The 14,331-nt window shown below is 38.6% G+C and overlaps 1 protein-coding gene across 1 annotated transcript; it reads left to right on the forward strand.

Moving 5' to 3' along the window:
• Positions 1–1,355: 1,355 nt before the first annotated feature.
• ca4a (carbonic anhydrase 4a) lies at positions 1,356–13,917 on the forward strand. The gene is made up of 8 exons (XM_088088312.1): positions 1,356–1,508; positions 6,015–6,059; positions 7,013–7,177; positions 7,631–7,776; positions 8,775–8,867; positions 8,967–9,033; positions 10,069–10,232; positions 12,277–13,917. The coding sequence occupies exons 1-8, from the start codon at positions 1,448–1,450 to the stop codon at positions 12,454–12,456; spliced, it is 921 nt and encodes a 306-aa protein (XP_087944438.1). The 5' UTR covers positions 1,356–1,447; the 3' UTR covers positions 12,457–13,917.
• The last annotated feature ends 414 nt before the right edge of the window (positions 13,918–14,331 follow it).

Consider the following 14,331-nt stretch of genomic DNA (forward strand, 5'->3'; position numbering starts at 1 on the left):
TCCAGATTTTTATTTCAATTTTTGTTTTTATCTATTTTTTCTTTCTCTTTTTTTTTTTTTTAAATCTTAATTGTATATTTTTAATATAATGATTTTTTTCTTGGGGTCATTTTCGTGCGTTGTCTTTGTTTTTATTAGTTCCTTTTTTCATTTTCATTTTTACTTCATTTTCAGTAATGTTCTTGTCACTTTTCACAGGTTTTCTGCTCATTTTTGAGCAGAAAGTGCAAAAGTTCAAAACTATAATGCTCTTAAGCGTATATTTAAATTTATGTTACAGAAATAGTATCTTTTTGCATGTGTTTTATTCTTCATTTTTTTCTGTCTTTTTTTGTGATTATTTTCACAGAATTTTCTTGTAACTTTTTTTTAATTTGATTTGATTCATTTTTTTATTTTTATTTTTACTTAAGTAAAGAAACAGACTACTTTCCTCACCCCTGCTGAGGGGAATGAAATGCATTACTACATTATTTTAAAAAACTTTTCTTTCTTTTTTTAAAATGTATTTTCTTATGACTTTTTCATCATTTATTGCTAACTTTTGGGACGTGGTTTCTGGTAAGTTACACTTGTTTTACTTTTCTCTTTAAAAAAAATTCTGGTTATTGTAAATTTTTAATAATTTCTTGCTACTTTTGGGGCCACAATTTCTGGTTGAGTTGCATTTTATCCTCTTACTACTTTTTTTTTTTAAGGCAATTCGCTCAGGTTTCAAAGGGTTAAATATCCCCAGTAGACATGTTGTAACAGATTTTTTTTTAAAGGCTCAGTTCTGAATAACAGGAAGAGTTACTATAATCATGCATTTTATTTTATAAACTGATCGTTGGTTTTAATCTGAAAAGTTAAATAGAACGCAGTAAAAAGGTACAGTATTTTACTTTGAAATGTCAGCATTAATAATAATGAAATATACATATAACAGTGACAGGGGCCATTCTGCATGATGACTATAGTATTTATGATACTTTTTAATGCTAAATATCTAAAAAAAAAAAAAAAAGAATGCATGACTCTTAATTGTGATATGGATCATACCTGTAAGCAGCTCATATATAAAATATTTGCAGTTTAATGCTGACAGAGTGAGTTTTCTAACCTTTAATGCAAAGAAATGAGATGATATGATCTAATAACTCTGCTCTGTGTCCTCACAGTGAATCCTCTGATCATCAAACTCCGTCTGATTCTTAATCAAACCGCATGAAGCGTCTCTTTCTGTCATGATTGCATTACGAGGCTCCTGCGCACCGGGAGCCCATTGACGGGGCCCCCCCTCTCATCAGCGGAGCGCGTTATTAGAGGCGATGCCCGAAGGGGGAGGGGCCACTCTCGTTCTTTCCTGTCGGGGTTTGGTGATAGATAAGTATAAGACCCCCTGCAAGAATGCGATCACATCGGAGAAAAACAAGTCATTGTGTTGTTGCTTCCTCTGCGCTCCGACATGCAGCTCCTCGTGCCCGCTCTCCTGGCGTCTCTCTGGACTCTCTGCGCGGGAGCAGGAGGTGAGTGCGCCTTTATTCACACCTCACAAATATGATTTATGTCTATCAGGTGCTAAATATTCAGAAATTATCGAGATGATTCCTTAATTGTGTGAGAATTTTGTTAATCATCCATTTTCCTGCAGAATTTCAGTCTTTTTAAGAGTATTTCTTTTATTTCTGATTTTAAAATGTGAGGTTATGTTACATTAAATCATGCAAAACATTGATTATTAATATCTGATGTAATGAGAGATGTTACATTTATGGTCAAACTGAACGTGAAATATGAGGAGAATCAGAAAGGCGCAGCAGTGAAGATGATTTTTTTTTAACCATTTTTTCCAAAACGTGCCACTTTATTTATCAGAAAGTTGAAATATTGCGGATTCCCAAGATTTACAAAAATGTTCTGCTGAAGAAAAAAAAACAAACAACGAGTGACCAAACAGACGCGCGCGCACACACACCTGCCCTGTCCATCACAGTGATGTGGCAGCGCGCATTCCTCCGGGTGTCCGACATCTGCAGCTCCCGCTGAAGGGCGCGAGATGATCCTGAATCCGTCAGACGGATCTGAGCCTCCTCTGTGTCTCAGCTCCGGACACCTCTCTCCCTTCCTCTCCCTCCCTCCCTCTATCTCTCTATCTCTCCCTCTCTCGTGCACCTGCTCAGCTCCACACCGAGCCAATGACAGACGTTTGCGTCCTCGTTGCCGCAGAGAGACGCGTCGAGCTGCGCGACGCTAATGTCTCCAAATTCACAGCGGGGGGGTGGCTGAGAGGCGATAATTTCGCTATAAAAAAAGCCCCGCGGTTTGGCACCGGGACTCTAAATGATCCGTAAGTGATGACTGAGAGGTGACCGGAGGCTCTTCGGTTCGTCATCGGTCAAAAAAAAGCGCACATCTGGAGGAAAATGTCACCAACGGCTCCCCGCTGCGCGGATGAACGCTACCTGGCCTCAAAATGGGATCAAATCAGGCGTAATTTTGGGATACTCACAAGTCCAGTTAAGCCATTTAAGAGACAAAAGCGCTCACCTAGATAGTGATACTCAACTTACGGCCCGCGGACCAAATCTGGCTCCTACAAAAAGGGTGCTGGGTGGCTCCCCAACCCTTATTAAATTCACAATTAATGAAAAGTGATTTACATTGTGATTTTTTTTTTTTTTTTTGTGGTGCTTTTAAGGTCCAGAGAGCATAAAACAGCTGCAATAGAGTAGAGGATCCACTGCACCCAGCAACAGAAGTCCTAGCTAATGTCCTAAAATCCTAGAAATGTCGTAAAATCTGAAAAATGTCCTAAAATCCCAGTAATGTCCTCATTCGAGAATCATCCTAAAATCCTATAAACGTCCTAAAATGTTAGAAATTGTCTTAAAATCCTAGAAATGTCCTAAAATCTTAAAAATGTCAAAAAATAAGAGAAACGTTCAAAGATACAAGAAATGTCTTAAAGTCACAGAAATGTCCTAAAATCCTGGAAATGTCCTAAAACACCTCAAAATGCTCGAAATGTCAGATACATCTCAAATCCATGAAACGTGTATGGGGCTGCTGTGACTGGCCCCTGGCCTCCTGCCAAAGTGGCCCCCAAACAAAGCAGCTTGAGTCTCCTAAAAAGTCTCCTAAAAACAGCTCTACAATATTACAAAAACACTCCCTAAAATCGCGCCTCGTTGTTTTTCCTGCGCATTTTTCGGGGTGTTTTCGTGTTTATTTTCGCAGTTCCGCGCGACACGCGGAGCCGTCAGTCACGCTCAGTGTGGCTCATTTTGGGGGATTTCACGCGCCGTTCAGCGCGCTCGCTCGTGCAGAGAGCAGGAGCTGGTCCTGGTTGCACGCGCTGTGTGTCGGTATATCTCACCGCTGCGGACGTGCAGGTAGATGCATAACTTTCCTCCAAGGCGCGTGCACGCAAAGGCGAAACTCAGCAGCGCACAGTTTTCGTCTGGCGCGCACAACACAATGGCATGAAACAAATCCGTCTCCGCGCGCGCGCCCTCACGGTCTCTCCGCGGTCCTCGTGCACGCAGTCGCGGCCCGTATTTGTTTTTCTTTCGCCGCCTTTTGTCTTTTAATTCTTCTCCTCCGTTTGGCAGCAGCTCACATCCATCCAAACTCATTCATGTTGTTCGCTCGCCCTGCGCCGCGCGAGACATCAAAGCCACGCGCTGATTGGGCCAGAATAGTGCGGACAGAAATCTGATTGGCTGAGATGAAAAACGAGTGACCACGAGCCATAAAAATAGACATTTCTACTTATAGACAATAGTGGAGGAAGTATTCACATTCATTACATAACCCTCTGAAACCAGAGGACCAGAGCAATGAGCAACTTTCCCCCAAAAAACAGCAAAAAAATGTAAAAAGTTGCAAGAATATTACCTGAAATGATCAAAAATGAAATTAAAGAAAGGAAAAACTAAACAAAAGAGGGAACGACCTGAAAAAGTTCTAAAATAAATAAGTAGAAGGAAATATATATTTGTCTGTAAACTAGCTTTAAATATATAATCATAAAAAATGTATAGATTTCTTAATATTTTTTCCTTATGTTTCTCTCTCTTACTTTTTTTATTTTATTTTATTTAGCTAATTTTCAGGGTTTTTTTACTTTTTACATTTTTATGTATTTATTTAGGTTGAGGATTTATTTAAATTTAAGGTTTAAAGGTTATGCTTTTGAAAGAAATCAAACCAATGTGGTCACATTTCAGCGGTTTATATGCTTACGGAAGACATCTGAATGTCCAAGAAAAGTGATGTTGCTCCAGGTATCAAAGGGTTAAGTAGAACTAGCAGTACTGCCCTGAAAAACACTAAGGTACTAGGAAACAGTGAAAATACTATATTAAAAGTAGTATCTCAAAAAAGTAGCAAAGGCTAAAATATCCAGAGCCCTGATAGTTTATATGAACAAATAATTAATTATCTTTACATTGTTTTGTTTGTGAAGGTGCAAATTAACACTTTGTATTACTGTCATTTAGTTCAATCTATAAAGAGTTTTGTATTAACTATAGCTGCCAAATAATAAAAGTATTATGATTTGCTATAAAATGCAGCAGAGTTGAAGTATACTAAAGTGGCATAAATTGGAAAAACAAAGTACAAGAACTTTAAATTTGTACTTGAACGCAGAACCTGAGTGAATGCATTTCCCATCAGTGCTCGAGATCAAACATGAGGGACACAATTTGGCTAAAATGTAACTTTTTCTGGGAGCAGCTTTGTTAGATCAGCTGCAGTCATGTTTTATAAAATGAACCATCACTGATAAACTTTATTTTCTCAAAAATAAGCACTTTAAGTGGATTTAAGTTGGCAGCGCTCAGTTGCCCCATGTGGTTACAGTGCTGCGTTTTCACCGCTGTCATCTGCAGCGGCCTCTCAGCACTGGGCCAAAATCAAATTTCCCATTAGTTCCCATTAGTCACTAAGACACAAAAACATGAAAAAAATGAAGTCTAGGTTGAAAAGTACCAAAGTTCCCCTTTAATGCAGATTTCTGAGGTCACATTTTCACAGCGGCCGCCTGCTGTCAGACCGCGCAGCAGGCGAAAGTGAGTCAAGGTTTGAAATGAATCATAATCTCTTAATACCCTCAGCACCCGGACGGTAGTCGCAGAGTAATTAGGAATTTCTGAGCTGGAAGATTTTCCTCCTCTGCAGTGTTCACGCTCCGCTCACACATCTGCAAATCCAGCCGCAAGACTTATAATTTGAAAATGAATCAAAAGAAACGAGCATCTCTTTATTTACTGTGCCCAGCGCAGTGACTGATGCCACCAGTGGATGTAAAATAACGTTTAGCTCCCCTGCTGCGTTTATTTTCAGTCCGCATTATCATGCCAGAGCAGGAGGAAGCTGCTCGCCAACATGGCAAAAAAAAAACCAAACACTGACTTCCTTCACAAACACCGGGAGAAGCCCTCGCACCAGAGCAGGAGACCCTCCCCCGTATTTTTTCAATGGCATGTGTGTTTTTCATAAATATTTGATGTGTGAGATAGCTGCAGATATTTGTCTCGGGGTGGAAACATGCAAACCAATTGTGAAATATTAATAAACTCTCAGACAAACATGTGAGAAAGGGACCTCGCTGATGCAAAAGATTGGCCGTGTGTGTGTGTGAATTCTGATAGCACGGAAAGATAAAGCACAAACGCAGACTTTTTTGTGAATAGGAAGACAATTCCTGTGTATTAGGGGTTTTTGTATAGCCGGAATAACAGCTGACTTAAAGCAATAAGAGAACAATTCACTGTTTGCAGTGAGGTAAAAAAAAAATAAACTATTAATAAAAGGACACATTTTGTAAATACACATAAATGTTGTATATGTTGAGAAGAAACATCCCATTCTGCTCTCACAGTGTGAGCTTGTTGGTGTCACTCAGGGGTTAACGCTGCAGGCTGGCGGACACACTGTGTGTGTGTTTGTGTTCTTTAAATCAAATCTCAAGACAAGAGTTTGCTCGTCAATCTCGGATAAAACTGATTTCATTTCCTGTGTTTCAGATTGGTGCTATCAGTCCCAGTTCTCCTGTGATCACCAGTGCAATGGTAAGTTTATTTAACCCTTAGGGCACACTTTAATATTACACTCACTCATAACACTCTGCGCACAAAACACGCTTTTCAGAATCAAGTTTCAAATTTTTATTTTTTATTATTTTATTAGTTATTAAATTTAAACCAAAATCAGTCCTAATAAATCATCATAATTATCAAATATTCATTACCTTTCAAAATCTTAACCCTTTAAATGTCAGGTTTTTATCATGATGCCACTATGTTTTTATTTGGAAAAAAAAAATCACAGACAGACTTTTTTTTCCCCCCAATATACTACCTACTAAAGAGATTTTTAAAATGATCACAGCCTGGGATTTGTCAATGATTAGCAGCAACACTTATTTCTTAACATTATTATTTTTAGTGCAGTGTGAAATAAACTTATACGCTCTGCACACAAAGTGCACTTTTGTTTTATTTTTTTGTAAATTTTATTAATGGTGTCAAAATTAATGAGTGTTGAAATGACTGGTCCTGAGAACCGAGTGCATAAAAATGAAACTCGGTGCAACGCTTTTGTAATATTTGACCTAAAATTAACAGAGAAGAAGATGGAGAATAGTAAAGGACCGAGGATTGATCCCTGAGGTACTCCATGCAAGAATTTAAGAGATGAGGATTAACAGTCGCACAAGATTTCCTTTTAGACAGGAATTCAAAAAAAGTAAGATAATTTCCAATGTGCCAAGTCAATACTTATGAAGTAGAAAATAATAATAATATAAAATAATGAATAAAAAATAATAAACAAATAAAATAATAATAATAATAATAATAATTAAAAATAAAATAATAAAATTAAAACCAAGAGTTAATCTCCACCAAAAGCAGCAGTGAGATCTAAAAGCAATGAAACACAAACAAAATATTACAAAACAGAGTTCTGTCTCTGTGCTCCAAAACCAGACTGTAACATAAATCTGGTGCTTTTCATGTCCTAGCACCGGAAAAGTGGAACCAAGCCAACAGCAACTGTGATGGACGACAACAGTCGCCCATCAACGTCGTCACCAGAAAGACTCTGAAAGACGAGCGACTGACTCCTTTCAAGTTTGACAACTACCAGCAGATCTTCAGAGGCACCATCAAGAACAACGGCCACTCAGGTGAGCTGATCTTCCAGGAAACATCAGCCAGCCTTCGTCTTCGTTTTTTTGGCTCTTTTCTGCATCTTTTGCTCTGCCCTGACCAAAATTATTGATTTTGAAGTACCGTGCATCCCCACTAGTTTGCTACGTAATGATATTTCTCTGTTAAATTAACACCAAAAACATGCACGATGGTCTAATCGCAGCAAAAAACTAAACAAAACAAATTGCTGCACAAATTTATATGATTCAGGACGTTCCTGCAACATTTTCATCACTTTTTTTTCAATAATATTGAGATCTACTGCAATGCTATTTGTCACAAATATCCTTGCTGTGGTTTTATATGCATATCTTAAAACTAAATAATAAAAAGTTAATCCAAAAAAAAAATAATGATATTGCACAGCCATCAGTGATGTAAAGCTGTTGTGTGACCCTTTTTTTCCTCGGTGCGTTTGTCCGTTACAGTTCAGGTCGGAGTTCCTCACCTGAGCACCATCTCAGACGGAGGCCTGCAGACCGCCTACAAAGCCGTGCAGTTTCACCTGCACTGGGGCAACAACGGAGGGCCCGGCTCCGAACACACCATCGACGGGGAGCAGTTTCCCATGGAGGTACTGTAACCCTTTGGATCAATGTCATGTTTCCTCTCAGATTTTGGGACATTTCTTGGATTTTAGGACATTTCTCGGATTTTAGGATGTCTCTAGCATTTTGCGTCATTTCTAGTATTTTTGGACATTTTTAGGATTTTAGGACGTTTCTGGGATTTCAGAACATTTCTCTGATTTTAGTATGTTTCTATGACCTTAGAAAATTTCTAGTATTTTAGGATGTTTCTCTGATTTTAGGACATTTCTAGGATTTTAGAAACTTTCTTGGATTAGAGGACATTTCTCTGATTTTAGTATGTTTCTTGCAGTTTAGTGATTTTTCCCAGATTTTAAGACATTCCTATGATTTAAGGACATTAGAGTCCCCCAGCTGCACTTTTATTTTGAATAAAAAAAAGCTCTTTTTTGATGCAGGTTTTCTGCACTCTGGCACTGTATGTATACTAAAGGTACAAAAAATCCCAGAATGAATCACTTTTTTTATTGTGAATAAGAAAATGGTCGAGGGGGCCACCTGACCCCCTGTCAAGGGCAAGATTCGGCAGCAAGAGTGTCGCTGTTTTAAAGGCTCAAATGTTACTTAAACAGGAGAAAACTGTGTATTTGTTGGAAAGTGTTTTCTACAACGGATTTGAGTCACGGAAGGGAACGTGTCATCCAGTGTGATGATGTGACTCACTGTTTTGTTTTTGAAACAATGGAGCTCTACGACACTGGTTACTGAGCTTTATCAGGCTCTGGATACACAGACGTGTTCAGTTCATTGTTCACTTTGGTCTTTTTTTAACCAATCAAGTCCTTTGAGACACGTGTTTGATAAAGAACTGATTAACTTGAACCTGATATCCTATCTGTCTCTACTGTAAGAGGACCAAATCTACTCAGCACATGTTGAAATGTCCACAAACTGATAAAATTGTGACTTTTTGATTCCTGACACACCGTAACAACATGAATTTGCAAAAAAAGCAGTGACATGAGTGATATTTTCTCTACAGCTGCACATTGTTCACATGAAGCATCATTACACTGATCTGACAACAGCACTGTCAGACCCAGAGGGCGTGGCGGTCCTCGGCTTCTTCTATGAGGTAACCATTGCAAATCATGTGCTGATGAGATCAAACTGCTATTAAAAATCTTAAACTGGAATGACGCAGTGATGACATGTGACTGTCTTCATTTTTCAGAAATCTAATAGTGCAAATAAAAAGTATGACCCCGTCATCAACGCTCTGCGAAGCATCAAAACGACAAGTAAGTACTGAAGTTCAATATAAGCAACTAAAGACAGAAAAGACTGCACAGCCTGGGTAGCTTATTATGTCAAAAAGAAATTATATTAACAGTCATAGTACAGAATACCAGAAAAATGTTAATTTAAAAAAAACATAGTATATTATGCCATAAAAGAAAGTTGAAAAGGGCATGTATTAAAAAAATCATAAAAAGTCATAGTTTAAAAAAGTAAATAGGGCATAGTATGTAAAAAATCACCAAAAAGTCACAGTATATTATGTAAAAAAATCATAAAAAGCCATAGTATATTATTAAAAATTAATGTAAGAGTCTTAGTATAGTATGCCATTAAAATGTCAAAAGTCATTGTGTAGTATGTCATAAAAAGTGAAGTAAAAAAGGGCTTATTATAGTATGTTAAAAAAAAGTCATAGTATAGTATGTGGAAAAGGTGCCATAAAATAAGTCATAGTATTGCATTTCATTAAAAAAAGTCTTTAAAGGTCATAGTATAGCATGTCAAAAAAATCATAAAAAGTCATAGTATATTCTGTAAAGAAAATCAATATAATTCAATATAGAATGCTATAAATATGTCAGGAGTTATAGTACAGTATGTCATACTAAATGTAATATAAAGGGCATTTTATAGTATGTCAAAAAAACCTAAAAATGCCATAGTATGTTAGGTTAAAAAAATCAATATAGTTCAGTATATTATGCCAGAAAAATGCCAAAAAGCAACTGTATAATGTCATAAAGGGTCATAGTTTGGTATATTAAATAAAAAATAAAAAAACCAAAACTCATATTATTGTAGTTTTATTTTTAAAATGTTATTACAAAAAGTCTGAGAGTGTGTATTTTTCCTGTGTGGCCCTCAATCTGGAGTCAGTCATCAAAACTTTGAGAATCTCTAATGAAGGAACACACACACACACACACACACACACGCACGCACGCACACACACACTCGGTGGTAATAAGCGGGTGTTTATGACCCGGGCTGCACAGCTGTGTTGCTCACACTTCATCTGGCTTTCCTGTCTCCAGATGCCAACACCTCTCTGCCCTCCATCTCTCTGGCACAACTGATCCCACCTGAGCAGAACCTGACCCACTATTACCGCTACAAGGGCTCTCTGACGACCCCGGGCTGCACCGAGGCCGTGATCTGGACTCTGTTCGAGAATCCCATCCTTCTGAGCAACGATCAGGTGAGCTTATAAAACACCAGAGAATGTGAGGAGTGCACGTGAAGTGTTATTTCTGAAATATTTGATCTGTCTTCTGCTTATACGTTACGTTTTCTGACTTTCTGTTATGAAAACAGGCGTTAAATATTTCTGCAAACGCTTAAAGGAGAAGAATTTTGGTCAAGGAAAAGTACAAATTACAAAAAACAACTGATTATTGATTTTTAAAAATATTTTTTTGTACTTTTCTATAGTTTGTGGTCTGTGGCTCCGTTGAAGGATTTAATGGGGAATGTGGACATTTGAAATGTGAAAGGGGCCCCATCCAAACACTGCTCTTTTGTAGGCGGTCACATTCCAAATAGTTGGGCAACCACAGGTTAACAATGTCTGGTATTTTATTTTAAGTATCCATACATTTTCTAAGCTTAATTCCTAGTACTAACTTAAAGTAAAAAGTACATTTCAAGAGTTTTAAGTTGCATAAAATGGGAAGACCTAAGTGAAGTACTTCAGTTTTGCAGTATACTATGTCAAAAACGTCATATTATAGCACACCATAAAAAAATCATAAAACTCATATGATAGTATGCCTTAAAAATCATCATTATATGTCGTAAAAAATGTAAAAAATTTAAAGTGTAGTATGTTGTAAAAATTTCTAAAAAGTCATAGTATAGTATGTTGTTAAAAGCATCGTAGAATGATATATCGTAATAAAAATCATAAAAAGTCATGATATAGTATGTTGTAAAAAAAGTCATAGTATATAATGTCATAAAAAACATAAAAATTCATAGTGTAGAATGCTGAAAAAAAGTCTAAATATAGTCTATTGTAAAAAATCCTAGAAAGTCGTAGTATAGTATGTTGCAAAAATTAAGCATAAATAATGTTGAAATGTTTCATTAAAAAACCTCATTGTAAAGTATGTCATAAAAAATCATAGTACAGTATTTTGCCATTATATAATATTTCATAAAAACATCATAGTATAGTTTGTCATAAAAAAATCCTAAAAAATCACAGTAGTACATGAGTAAATGTACTCATTTATATTTCTTAATGTACAAATTTCCACAGACTCGTCATATTAAAAACTTTGATGATTTCTTTCCATAAACTGGAGCCTAAAGGCCAAAACACGCTGGTGGCAAACGGTGCGATAAGCCCCCGCTATTTTCAACACGCAACCCAACACTGGCGGCGGCTTTACACGCCGCCCCGAGGTACTTTACGCCACTGTCTCAGCCGTGTTTTTTTACTCTCGAATCGCTCCGTTTGTAGATCCGGGCTTCTGTAGCAGCTCCTCTCCTCACCTCTCGTGAAGAAATATCTGCAGCTGTACAACCACAAACACGTCGTTTTAATGATAATGACACCAAAGATAATGCCACAGCTGGAGATTTGCTTTGCAGGTGATAAATCAAGTTTAACCCTTTAAAAAGGTAATGAATTAGCTTGATTTCTTTCAAAAACACTGGAAGCAGGCAGTGAGCAACAAAAGAAGAAATGACCCACAAATCAAACAAGAATATAAATAAATAAATAAATGTAAAAAGGAAAAAAAAGAACAAAGTTTAGAAAAAAATAAGGAAATGACCTGGAAAAAGTGCTTACAAATCATTAAGATTTGTAATTTTAATCATTAGAAAAGTTTTTCCCTAGCTTTTTCCTTTTTTTGCCTAAACATTTTTACCTAGCTTTTAAAAAAATGTTTTTTTCTTAATCCACTATTTTTTTTGCAATTTGTGTCATGTTTCTTACCAAGTTGCTCACTGCCTTTTTTGCCATGTTTTTAAAAGAAATTGCATACATTTTCTCAGAGCTCAGAAGTTATTTCTTTGTTAAAGTCGTCTGAATGCAGCAAAGGAAAAGTGATCAAAGTGAGCTTTAATAGGGTTAATTAGAGGGTGTCCACACTGGAGGTCAAAGAGGATTTCCACTCTTGTAAATTAATAAAAAAAAATAGTAACATGCTGCAAAAATACTCCAAGTCGTTCATTCAAAATCTTACTTGAGAACATTTAAAAAAGACCTTTGCGTTGCTTTTCTCCTCCTGCAGCTGCGGGCGTTTTCGGAGCTCAAGTTCCACGACGGAAAGCCGATGGTGGGGACCTTCAGGCCGGTTCAGCCCCTGAACGGCCGGCAGGTGTACCGCTCCGGAGGCGCGGTGATCCTGGCCAGCTCCGCCCTCCTTGTGGCCGCCATCGCCACGGCGTTGGGCCTGTCCCACCCTAACTAGAGCAGAGCCTCCTGTGCTGCACTGCGACATCCATGAACACTTACGTTCTGCATCACTCCTCAGCAGAGCCCCGGTTTTCTATCACCGCATGGTCGCTTAGATGACGGAGCACGTCGTAGTGCAGGCACGACTCCCCCGGCGTTCCTCTCTTACAACACAAATGACAAAGGCGTTGGCTTTACGAAAGGTGCTGTAAGTGTCCGATCAGCATTCGTGCATGCGTAGTGAAGCAGTAGGTCTTATTTCAGCGTTATGAATGTGCCATAAAGACGCAGGAACTGAATTCAAACATCCCTTAGTCGTGCCCTCATTTTTCACAGCATCATCCGGTAAACGCCAGCACACACGCGCATACTTTGGACCTCGCCCTCCTCGCTCAATGTCAGGTAAATTTAGTCTCTGCTTTGTGTCAGTCGCCGATGGTCGAGTGCCAAAGTCGGGCCCATGACCTGGCACGTGATGTGCTGCTCTCAGTGGGGCATGTGAACGCCGTGGAGCTATTAATAGCACATCTGAGTCACATAAACACGCTCCGTTTCAAAGCCAGCGGTCAAAGGAGTCAGCAGTTTGGCTTTTCATTCAGAGAGCGGGAGCTCGCGGCGCGGCGGTCGTCAGGTGAACCCCCACGCGGCCACGCAGCCGGTCTGGGAGCAGGCGGGGAGGGGGGGTGAGGTCTCGAATCCACAACGAGTGAACGCCGTTCTGAGCTGCAGCGTCCGAAGCTGCTGACACCTGAAACGAAAACGCAGAGATGCTTAGAAAGTGAGCGACCATTCCCCTAAAATCTCACAGACCGCCGTCATTATTTTCATGCCTCTCAAACACTCGCATGGATGCGCATGTCTCGATGTCCCAGACGTTTATAATGAGCTGCCACACACACACACACACGAATCGTGCTTGCCAAAATTCATACCCACACACCTCAGGCACTCCCATTTCCCCAATTCTGACCCGTGAAGTTCAGTGAGCTCATCTTGACAACATGTGACTGTGCTCACGGCTCGTACTAAAGGGTCTCGGATGCACTGAATGTTATCGACTGTGAATTACACCCCACTGAGTCCTCGCTCATTTACTCGCGAGGACTCGTCATGTATTCTACTGAGAGATCTGTGCAATTTCCAGCCAAGTTTTATTGCGATGAGCGAGCAAGGGATCTGTATATTTTCCATTGTTTCATAAAGGCATCAAGTTATATTTCTATGCTGTGTCATTGTACACATGTATTTATGTACTGAATGTGTATATTGATATGAGACGCACAGTTATTGTTATTTATGTATTGCAAAGTTTATATATAAATATATGTAGTACTGAATGCAAACCCATATAGGAAGCATCATCATGACCAATCGAGTTTACTTCTGATGTTCAAGTGTATGAGATTGTCTGCTTGAAAGTGTCATAAATAATATGGAGAATGTGTTCGAGAAGAATAAACTACTTACTTTTTAATAACGGTCTCTTCTGATTTCACGACAACAATTCGAACTATCTGATCAAACACTCAGCACATTTACATGCACAGTTAAGTCGACCGAAGGTTGCAGCTCGATTTGGCCGTTTAATTAGATTACCGTCCTCGTCCCAGTATAGAAGCAGTATGTTCCCGCTCTCAGCTAGCTGCTATTCCAGTTGATTTATTACGTCTCAAACCAAACCAGTTACCAAGCAGCAAACGGTTAAACTCAACGCTTTATTTGGTACCTTTGTCTAATTTTGTTTTTTTCTCGTCCTCTTCTTTTGTTTTTTCCAGCTTTATTCTGCGAAATTATGCAGTTTGACTTCCAGCCTGGCGTAGAGACTACAGAGCGTGTGCAGGACGTCTAGGACACTTATTATTGTCTTCCGGTACCAAACCAGTTAGTTTGT

This window comes from Plectropomus leopardus, chromosome 15 (genome assembly GCF_026936395.1).
Source record: "Plectropomus leopardus strain MGB_pleo_1.0 chromosome 15, ASM2693639v1, whole genome shotgun sequence".
NCBI classification, from domain to species: Eukaryota; Metazoa; Chordata; class Actinopteri; order Perciformes; family Serranidae; genus Plectropomus; species Plectropomus leopardus.

Excerpts from the sequence above, each read along its gene's own strand:
- ca4a (XM_088088312.1), top strand. The coding sequence starts at position 1,448 with ATGCAGCTCCTCGTGCCCGCTCTCCTGGCGTCTCTCTGGACTCTCTGC. Across the intron at positions 7,777-8,774 it reads GGGAGCAGTTTCCCATGGAG|CTGCACATTGTTCACATGAA; the intron begins GTACTGTAACCC and ends TTTTCTCTACAG. Across the intron at positions 10,233-12,276 it reads TCCTTCTGAGCAACGATCAG|CTGCGGGCGTTTTCGGAGCT; the intron begins GTGAGCTTATAA and ends CTCCTCCTGCAG.